Source organism: Bos javanicus, chromosome 20 (assembly GCF_032452875.1).
Source record: "Bos javanicus breed banteng chromosome 20, ARS-OSU_banteng_1.0, whole genome shotgun sequence".
Taxonomy (NCBI): Eukaryota; Metazoa; Chordata; class Mammalia; order Artiodactyla; family Bovidae; genus Bos; species Bos javanicus.
Genome location: NC_083887.1, coordinates 5,570,445 through 5,581,867, shown reverse-complemented (window position 1 = coordinate 5,581,867; position 11,423 = coordinate 5,570,445). Strand labels below are relative to the sequence as shown.

Sequence of the window (11,423 nt, the reverse complement as noted above, 5' to 3'; positions counted from 1 at the left end):
AGCACAGGTTTTGTGGGTGACATGGTATTTGTGGCACTCATGAGACATAAGACTTGATCTGAGCCAGAGAGGAGCATAATCAAAATAGCTTTGCAAGCTGATAGTTCATGCTGCAGACTAATCTCCTCTTTTTCTCCTGGGGTGGGAACAGGGGGAGAAGGGGAGAAGGAGCTCAACTGGGAATGGGACAGGGGTTAGAGGTTAGGCAAGTACGTCGAGTCCCAGTTAAGTTCAGTGCAGAACGTGGTAACAGGCGAGGATAAGACTCGGCCAGGGCAGGAACAGGAGCCCTTGTAGAACGCCAAAGTGGGGTTCGAAGGCTGATGCCAGCAAACATAATAACATGTAAAGCAGGGTACCCCCAAATACCCAAGTGCCACGGGATCCTGTATTACCTGGAGACAGTGTTCCACAGTCTGAGCAATTTTAGGGGAAAAACATTTGAAACAAAGCAAATAGGTTTTCTTCACTGCAGAACTTCTCAAAGCCAACCCAACTGCCTATTTTCTAAGAAACAGGATGCTTTACTTTCTAAGCTAATTTAATAATTTTTTTTTTTTTTGTCCTTTTCTCATGGTAAGGACTATCTTAGTGCTCTGAAGATCAGAATTTGGGAAACAAATATTAAAAGTTTTTTATTTTTCTATCAGTACATACTTCAGAAAAATAATCCCTGAAATGTGTTTGACTCACTTCATTGACATCTTCAATGCTCCTTAATTTTTATCATCAGGGATTTACTTTCACAGACTTTTGAGCCAACTTTTAAGTATTTCTCAAACTTGAAAACAAAAATCCTAACAAAATGACTTATTTTCCTTCTGGACTGGGTGTGACTATAAACCTGTTACCAAAGAAGTTATGAAATAACTTCACTGTTAAGAACAGTTAAGAATGGAATAGAGCTTTCCTTGTTGGCTGGATTTAGGTAAGTGACCAGTGAATAATATAAGAAAATGCAACCCTTATAACCTTGCTCTTTCCAGATTCACCATTCTGAGACTTAGGACACCAGAAGTATTTCACCTATATATTATCTCAAGATATAGTTGTTACATCACTTATAGTTGATATAGCACTTGCCGAAGTTAAGTATTTCCTGAAATAAAGAAGCTAAATCTACCTATGTCTTCCCCCTACCCCTACAGTGCTGAAACCATGCCAGAAAGTCCAGGGATATTGCAGAGGTGGCAACCAAACGTCACCCACATGCTCCTACGTCACTGAATTCTGAACATACTGTCAGCCAAAGCTTCTGTGACCCAGTATTCTTGGGGGGTCCTACACACTGCTGGGTTTGGTTACTACTATCAAAAACCCCTATAGTTGAAAGAGTTGCATACTGGGAATATTTAGGCAATTTAGAAACAAAAGACTCCCCAAGTCCATTTGTCTAAGGACAAGAACTGCTTCTTCCAGTCTTAAGAATACTATGCTCCAAGTAAGAAGGAGTAGAAATTAAATTTTACACAATGGGATATATTTTAGTATTAGGTTCTAGGTATGTGGGTTCAATCCCTTGGTCGGGAAGATCCCCTGGAGAAGGAAATGGCAACCCACTCAAGTATTCTAGCTGGGAAATCCCATGGTCAGAGGAGTCTGGTGGGCTACCGACCATGGGGTCACAAAGAGTCAGTGACTAAACAACAAAAACAAAACCTTTAAAAGCTTGAAAATGCAGTCTAACATATAAATGACTAAAACACCACAGTACTCAATGGTCCACATGATTTATGGACCAACCCAAAGATAATATTTTCAATTCACATGCTGTAGAGAATATAATCCCAGAGGCCACATCCTGTGGTGTGAGGATATACGGAGGAACTGGAGGGTTAACATTCAAGAGAGACTTGTTAACCCAGATCCTCTTGCTGGCATGGCCAGAAATCGAGGCTCTTCACTGACAAAGACTCAAAACTGACCCTCTCAGATACTGACTTTCCCTGTTAAGTAAACATGTGTTCCCCTACTTTCATCAGACAGTTGGCCTTAAGCAGATGACTGAACACTGGGGTCGCAGGCTCAGGCCTCACACACACACTGAAGACCACAGACAAAAAGACCTCTGCAGGGCAGCATGTGAAGTAACTGTGCAGGCCAAAGACAACAACCACTGCCATTTAGGTGTCTGCATAAGCAAGGCACATCTGCCAGGAGCACTTACATGACCAACATCTTTTCATTTCAGTTTCTTCTGCTTTGGCCAAAGAATATGTTCCAAATATTTTTTAAATGTTATATTCCCAACCCTGGAAGCACAATCTACTTATGTTGAAAATAAATAAGTATATTAAAAGAAAGCTGAGTTAAAAGTTTTATTCATTCAACATCTCACATTACAAATATTTAAAAATTATACGCATACTGGTATAAATAGTCATTTGCAAACTATTTAATAACATTAATTTTCCACTAGCACTTCAACAAATGAACTCTTTTAAAAAAGGAACTGTGTTATATAACTTAAGAGTAGAACATACAAAAATAGGAACTTAACGTGAAAATGACTTTAATAAAAAATGAATTACCCTTATTTAAAATGCTATAATAAATACTACAACCTCCCCATACACAGTAAAAACTATATGGAAATTCAGCCAAGTAGTACAATTAACTGACATACTTAAATAACTTTTCCTTCTGATAATATGAGCAATACACTGGAAAAAAAACATTAGGGATTAGTAAAAACTAGACACCCACTTGCTAAAAGTTTCACTTCCAAAAAATATAACAAAAATCTGATGAAAATTATAAAAACTAATTATACTTTAAATTTTAAAAATATAAAAAATAAAACAGTTGAATACAATATTGTCCCAATTCTTACAATGCTATCAATCACAGTAGCTTTAAAATAAGATAATAAAATAAAGCAAATGACCAAAACCTCTTTTTATTCCATTTTTAAAAATAATCTCAAATTTACATTAGTAGAAAGATTGATTTCTGATTCTTTTCTTTAGAAACACCAGCAAGAAAGAGGATTACTCTTAACAGTAGAAAATGACATTTTTAAATGTCTGCAATTAAAAACAAAGAATTACACTGCAAAGATCTTTCAAAAGTTTGAAATAAGTATTGCACATAACTTGAAGTTAACTTGCCACAATTCATCACATTCAAGTTTTAAATCACCTTTTAACAGAAGATTCAACTCTTCAAAACAAAAAGGGTGAATTATCAAGTCTTTCCAACAGCACTCTCATAAAATGCTAAATTCATTCACTGCAAGTTTTATTTTGCATTCTGCAGAGGTCTGTGTATGGAGAAGTATATATATTATACCAAAGCGTGGGGACCAGAAGAGGAAGGGAGAGGGTTCCTTTACATAGAAAATAATCAGAAACACTTTATTTTACATTGCAAAAATAACCATGTAATTACTCTGTAACTACATTGTAAGTACATGGCTGGTGCCATGCTAGTGCGCTAGAACTACATGCTTGGTAAATTGAAGTGATACCCTAAAATCTGTAAACTAATTACATGTTAATTATGTTTTGAGTTACATGGTAACTCCCAACTACAATCCCATGTAATCTGAAGGACATGTAATCAATAAAGTTCAGAGTAATAGATAATAATTGTTTATGCCCTGTAAATTGAAGTGTAACCAAATAATCTGTAAACACGCTTGTCACACAATCACAAGTAAATATTAGTAGAATAACAATTTCTTACATTAGTCATGCATACTAACATTACACACCTGTCCCACGGCAGGCTATTTTTTTTCTTTATATATAATTTAAAAGAGCAGACATCTCTGAATCAAACACTTAACATCAATTTATTAATATTAAAAATGGCTAAACATTCACCAAAAATGTCTGCATTATGAATAATTTTAAAAACTTAGTAAGAAGCTGTAGACAATTTTGTTATTTTAAATTTCTACCCTATGCTTATGCATTTAATCTTTTTTTTTAGGAACTACAGTGTTATCTGTCATTTTCATGCGAATTTTTTTTCATTAATTTGTTACTTTACATAGACTATCTCTTAAATTATAGGTACACCAATAGCTGGTGTTGGGGAAGGATGTTTAAGCAACATGCTTTCTCTTCTCTGCAGACTCTAAAATAGCATTGCCAGTGCACAACATTCATAATTTAAAATGTATGCAGAGCACTGAAATGTATAAAAAGCAGAATATAAGAAAATAAAATTTATTAAAATTATTTATATTAAAAAATGAAGTATATGAAGATCTCTCAGTAATAAAAGTACAAAAAGCTACTCTTTGCAATATGAAAAATTGAGGTATTGCATAAAGAGATATCCCGTCAGTGAAAAGTGTGCCTAAAAATGTTCACTGTTGGAAAAACAAGATATACAAAAGTAGTGCATAACAAATATACATTATGTGCATGACAAAATAAGTTAGCTACAAAAACACTGTACCGAAATTCAGCAGGTCATGTACAAAGGGAAAAATTATTATTCAAAGCTAGTTCTCAAACAGTGTTATTTCTTGTTAGCTCATCACACCTGTTTACTGAGTAGGAACAGCACGACAGCACACCCCAAGCCACCTACAAGCATTGAAAAGAAGAAGAGGCAAATGAGCATTCCAATTAGAATTATGTCACTCAGGAGAAAAGAAAAAGTCCCTGACCAGCTACACAAGAGCACCCTCCGTTCACATGACCGCTTTCAATATTTGCAGGGGATTCTTTAATAAGCAGCTCCCTTTCTTGTGTCTGACTGTTAGACAGCAAATGCCTCCATTTTGACCTTTGGAACTTAACAGGTATACAGTTCATTAAAGCCTGGATTAAAAATAAAGGATTGCTTTTCCTAAACATGATCAGTAGGGGTCATCAGTCAGGTGGTTTCACCGCAGTGCTAGGGCAAGTCTTTGGTTTTGAAGGATCCAAGATGGTACTGATAGGTAGCACAACTAGCAAGATTGCCATTAGATTTTTGTTTTTAATGTTTTGCACACTGATGATAATAATCCTTTTCATGGTGGATAGGGCATTTCATAAGAAAATGTCCATTAAAATAAAAGTTACTTCCAATGACCAGGGCTTCAAGAGACTATTTTTCAATTTACCCCTGAAGCATACTGTTCAACACATAATAACGCCTTTCAAAAGCTAGAGTTTTATTTATAATAAAGCATGCATTACTTGATGAAGTTGGCACTTCAAACACTGACTATGTCCCATGCTAAATTCTGAAACTGTAATGTTATTTTATTTTATAGGAAGAGTAAGATAAACATACGTACCTTTGCACAGATTTACACAGTTACTTAGTTCAACAGTGCAAAACACTTTGCAACTACTTTTTGTTTTCATTTTCTATGTTACAACTAAATTACAGGATATCCAAAGTAACTTTAAATCTAAAAGTAAGCCAATCAGGAGCCAATTTGAATATTGGTTTTGTCTTCTAGTTTTGGCTACACATGGTAGTCTAACAAAATCAAAAATGATATCCTTGAGGTATCTCTTGATCTGTTTGCTTGCTTTTTTTTAATGTCAAAATGGAGAGCAAAGGCTGACACCTGATGAGTGTTAGGAAATTAGGATATAGAGTTTATATATAACATCAAAAATAAAATTTATACATTTGTTCTTTAGGAGAGGAAATGCTAGTTTTCCCACCAGTTGTCGTTAACTCTAGCTTTGGTAGGTTTCCTGGGGCTGTGACCGGATAAGTAAAAGTTTAAAAATAAATAAGTGCACTCCCCTCAGAAATAAATGTACCCAACTTTTACATTCTAAATTTAAAAACCTGTTTAAAAGAAAATAAATCTAGCTCTGCCTACTTTACTTTTTTTTTCTGATGTGGTAGTAACTTTGAGGCATAATGAAATGATATTCTGCCTCTAAACCCTTAAAGTTAGTTATAATGCTGCTTCAATCTTGCTCATGCATTTGTGTTTGCTTTAACATGCTCTTTCCTGTTAATAATTGTTAACTTCCTCCACTGCTGTTGAAAGAACAGAAAGGGGATGGGAAAAAAAGGCAAAAAAGATGAAAGAAAAGAAAGAGAAAGGCAAAAGCACTTCCCTGGGGGAAACCCCGCATCAGGAGAGACTGATAGTGTTATTGTTACGTGGTTATTTTAATAAAAGTATTCTTATCTGTTATATTATCAACAATAATTTAATTAAAAACCCAAAATACTCTATTGTTTCATTTTTCTTTTAATAATTCTCTCTCTCCTCTAAGAAAATGCTGCAGGAAGTTTGGATCCTCTTAGTCTCCAGCGAAACAAGAGAATGAAACTTCCATGCAACATGATGGCAATACAAAAAAGGAGTTCATACATCTTGTTTTCAGTGACACGGGAATCTACAAAACACCTATATTATAGGTCATTCTCTCTGTTAGACTACTGTTAAGTTACAGACTGCACAAAAGGACATGCCAGCGTGAAGAGGTTGAGGAAGGGGGCAGAATTAACAGAAGAGTGCACTTATTCTGAGGCCTGAAAATGAGCACTGTAGTTATCCTTTAGTTCCAGCGGAATGAAATATGTCGAGGACGGTCACCACCTTCCTTCACCAGGGGCTTGTGGAATTCCCTGCCAGCACGAGAATGAATAGCAGCCCAGCAATATTCACAGTAATACTGCAGACAGGTAACATTAGCACAGAAAAATGGAGCAAATTTTCCCCCACAACGGGCCCCCTGACATTCATCACACAGCTGATCATCCAAGACATATGGCTTAACTTCCACCTGCAATCAAAAATAAAAGAAAGGCGTTGAACACTTCTCAGTGAATGGACCTAGCAACTCAGACTGTGTGTGTACATTTCCATCCACTGTCTGAATGAATCTGTGCCAAGGTGTCCAAAAGGAAGGGTCAATAACTACTCTACTGAAATTAAATTATCATCTTTTAAGCAACTAGCAAGTTTTTTATGCCCATTATTTTACATTTTTGTCTTATTAATTAAAGAGTTTTCAAATGAAAGACAAGGTTCCAGCATAAATTTAAAAGTGAAGCCAACTTAATGTTTAAGAACATTACAAGGTTAAACCCACGGGAGAGTTTTCATAGACACAAACCATCACTTTAATTAGTGGATCTGGATTCTCGTCATACGTGGAATTATAATTTGCAGAAGACCAACTAAGAGATTCCCAGAGCCACAAAATACCACTTCAATGTACCAATCAGAGGGAAGCTGCCTGACTTCTACACCGTAAGCCTCTGAGCTGTAAGAAGGTCATGGTTTCTATTTACAGTGTACACATCTTGGGTTATAATCACAAACCTCCAACTCCAGGAAAACAAGACACAGCCATAGTACTCATAATCTAAAACCTTGCTTTGTTCTTTGTCAGGAAGAATGGTTTACTTCAGTCTAAAAGTCAGAGGTAAATTTATAAAACTGGGTCTGTTCCAGTGTTCAATAGGCCGATCTGTCATTTGAGCCTCTCAAGCATTAAAAATAACCTGGCTCTTAATTCTCCAGTGAGAAAAAGAGTTGGTTATTTTTAGTCTTGGAGAGACTCACTATTGAAACTCCCTTACACCAGGCTATCACTACCACTGCTGCCATCCATTTCTGACAAGGAATCCTGATGAAGGCAGACCATGAACAAAAAGAGGAGTGACACAGAAGGCCCAAAGAGCAGATGTAACAAGAAGATTAGGCTTCTGGCCCCGAGGCCATTCCATAACATCTACAGTGTGGCAAGAAAACTGGCCAAAGAACTGGAGATCCTAGCGGAATACAAATTAAGTCTGAATTTCTAATGGCTAAACTTACAACTCCTAAACTGATGATGGAATGAAGCAATGAGGTGGGAGACACTGTTTACTCAAATGTACATATTTTTTAGTGCAAATAAAAATCAAGGAGGTATGTTAATACATACAGCAACTAATCCTGCCCCCTTCCTCCATGTTTATTAACAGATCTATACCTTTCCCTTTAACATGTTCACAGTATGATGACCACTAGGATGAGAAATTTTCAGCTACCACTTATGTGGAATGTACATGAAATGGATAATAAGCAGTAAACGTAAACCACTGCTGCTGCTGCTGCTGCTGCTAAGTCGCTTCAGTCGTGTCCGACTCTGTGCGACCCTATGGACGGCAGCCCACCAGGCTCCTCTGTCCACAGGATTCTCCAGACAAGAATACTGGAGTGGGTTGCCATTTCCTTCTCCCATGTAAACCACTAGCGACTGACAGTTTTTACGTACTAAATTGAGAAAGTCACAATATGGTCAATCACTAAAGACTTTTGAGCATAGGGCTTTGGAGCGCTGGATATCTCAGTCAGCCCTAACCAAAGTACCAGTCTGGCATGAAATAAGGAGCTGACACCAGAATGAAAATCAACACACTGCTTTCTTCAAGAAGGTCTTTCTGTGAAAAAGTCTCAACTGAACTAAACACTGTGCTCCCTAGTGCAGTGGATTTTTATCTCAACACAAACTCACAGCAAACCATTTACTGACAAGCAGTCGATTCACAGGCCACACTCCGTCCACCAGAACATAAACCCATGAGTACAGAGACTTCTTACCCTAGGCACTAAAGTATTTGTTGAATGAATGAAACACAAAGCTAAGAAATTTGTGAATGCAAAGAAGACATATAGGGAACACAGAGTCTCAAATACAATACATTAAAAAACAGAAGAGTTCTCTCTGAGGTTTTCTCCAGCTTTCTGATGCAGAGGATAAACACAACAAAGAGGAATTTAAAGTGTGAAAATAATTCTAATGAACTACCACCAAATTTCAGGTGGTAAAAGAGATTACAAATGGAAGAGATTACAAATTACTCCATTCTGAGTTCTTCTAATTAATCTGTTATAATGAAATATTATTTCTTAGACACAGTCCTTGAAGTGAATTATTCAATCATTTGTTACATAGTGAATAGGAAAATAGGGCTTGTTGAGGTATTCTTGATATCCCAGGTTTAAAAAAAAAAAGGTGAGGAGATGTCAAAGGCATTCAAGTCTATATACTTAATATAATGAAGTACAAAGGATCTGTTAAATATTTATTGAGTGACTAACTGAGTAAATGAATGGATGGAGGTGATAGCTTAGGAAAGATTAAGTAGACTCAAGCAAAGTGACTTTAGTATTTTGTTAGGCTACTCAGAACACTAAGAGACGAAAAAAATCCACAGGAAATTCTTAGATACGCTCTAGAACTTGCATCTAGTGGACCCAATGGGCGTAAGTCAGCTGTCACTTCACTGTCATGTAAAATTCACCCATTCCGAGCTTGGCAATGACACGGAGGGCCCTTCTGAGAACTCCCCAGAATGCAGTCCAGGACTTACCCGTTTATCTATCTCTCCATGCTGCAGCTGCACGAAGCGGGCACTGATAGCAGCTATGTAACTCTGTTGATTAGAGAATGCGACTCGCCCAGCTCCTTTGGGGTATTTCAGCTCAGGGTCGGTATCAATCCCAGCATAGCACACGCCTCCGTACAGCCGGTCCATTATCATGGCGAGCTCCACTACATATGGAAGGAGTAGAAAGGACATTTGAGACCAGGAAACATCATTTTGCTCACCAAAGGTTTCATCGAAAGAAGCTCATCTATTCATCATTATAGTAATTATTAAAATGAAACTAGTTATTATAATCAGTTGTCCGTTGTGTTCATTTTAATCTACTGTGACTAAGGACAGGGACTCTGCTGAGTGTTTCACATATAATCTAAACAACCGTATGACGTACGTAGTGATTTCCTGGAGAAACTGAGGCACAGAGAGGATGATCAACCTAAGCAAGGTCACGGCAAGTAAAGTGGTTGTGCTGGACTCGGTACCCTGGTCTATCTGCTCCATACCACAATGCCACCGTAAATTTACCAGTTAACAATGTAATGCTTAATAATCATTTAACACTAGAAAGCTAACTGGTAGACTCTCTGGGAGTCCTTTGAGAAGATTTCCATTAAAACCCTTTACCTTTCCCTATAGTCTAGCTATTTGCCAAATTTAAATTTGAAGTAATAAATGAATCTTATTCTCCACGAAATGTTACAACTTTGAAATGGCATTCTTGTTCATTTTATGTTCTTCATCTCTCTGATAATATTAAAACTCATATTATTTGAAGTTAAGGATGAAATTTCTTCTGTGAGTACTGCTCTAAAAACATGATGCACTGCTGAGAACCTTGTTGTAAAGTTCAGTGCTCAGCAAGTAGCTGTTGAGCACATGGGGTCATGGGAACAAACAGTGAACATCTCGATACCTAGCCCGTCCCGGAAGGGCTTTCTCTCTTGGATGATGATGAGAGTGATGAGCATGAGCATGACGGGACCCTGCACTAAGCACCGGGCATCTGCTACCTCATTTAATCCTCAGAACAACTCTACATAAAGGACATACTTTTAATTTCATTGACAGATGAGGAAACTGAGAATTAGAGAAATCAATTTGTCCAAAGTTACTCAGCTGTTAAACTGGAACAGAACACATGAATTCAAGCTAAGACACTTGGAGTCCAGGACTCTCACTATTAAGACATTAACTCAAATGTTTATGGAAAACTTATCCTAAAAAAATCTTTATAAGCTATTTCTTATGCTAAAGGATAAACAGAGTTTTTGTTGCTCTGTTGAATCATACCAGCTCGCAATGGTCGGGGAACACCACCAACAAATATAGTTTTTCGTGGGTCAAGAGGCTGTGAACCATCCATCACGAAGTCACTGTCACTGAGATTCCAAGGTCGAATCTGTACCTAGGGAGCATGCAAACCAAAGTGTCTCAGTCTCAACACAGGCAATTTATGTGGAAATCAAGTTTACAATTATTACAGAATATTTTACTTTACAAAGCTGTAATTTATATAATTAAAAATCAATAAAACTGGAAAACCAAAGAAGATTTAAAAGCATATCCCAACACTTCATTTACTTTTTAAAAGTAATCTAACCAAGGCTGGAAAGTTCAATTTAATTGCCTATTATAAACCAAACTGCTTAACAGTAATACGACCTTAATTATCTGTAAGTTAATTAACTATTTTACAGCTTATTTGGGCTTCTATCCTACCCAACCCCTCAGCAGCCATATAATTTAAATTTAGCATGGTATTTGATGTTGATTAGTATACAGTGCTAAGAAACTAGGGTTGTGTGTCCAAACCTATGTCCAGGAAATGCAAACTACTCCTGATATTAACAAATCTAGTGCATTGTAAAGCATTTCAAAATAAAAATATGGATACCTACAGTAAATGTTTTATGATAAAACACTTCAGTGTGTCCATTAAAACTAACCAATACTCTGGTTTCTCTTCAGGTCATATAAATCTTTTGCCTTTTTCAACACCAAGAATCAAGTACCTCTATTTAACTGTTTGCATTTATATAACCATTACAAATGCCCATACCAAAGGCTAAGGGATTAACATCAGGGTATTCTCAACAGGTATACCAACCAGGTCCCAAGGCCCA

The 11,423-nt window shown here is 36.8% G+C and overlaps 1 protein-coding gene across 3 annotated transcripts in view; it reads right to left on the bottom strand.

The window, feature by feature from the left end:
• Positions 1-2,304: 2,304 nt before the first annotated feature.
• CPEB4 (cytoplasmic polyadenylation element binding protein 4) overlaps positions 2,305-11,423 on the bottom strand; it is a 72,593-nt gene continuing 63,474 nt past the window's right edge. For all 3 annotated transcript variants that reach the window (XM_061393237.1, XM_061393238.1, XM_061393236.1), the window contains 3 exons: positions 10,591-10,705; positions 9,286-9,467; positions 2,305-6,704 (listed from right to left, as the gene is read on the bottom strand). In XM_061393237.1, coding sequence (XP_061249221.1) covers positions 6,477-6,704; positions 9,286-9,467; positions 10,591-10,705 — 525 coding nt within the window. In that variant the 3' untranslated portion in view covers positions 2,305-6,476. The remainder of the gene's footprint in view (positions 6,705-9,285; positions 9,468-10,590; positions 10,706-11,423) is intronic.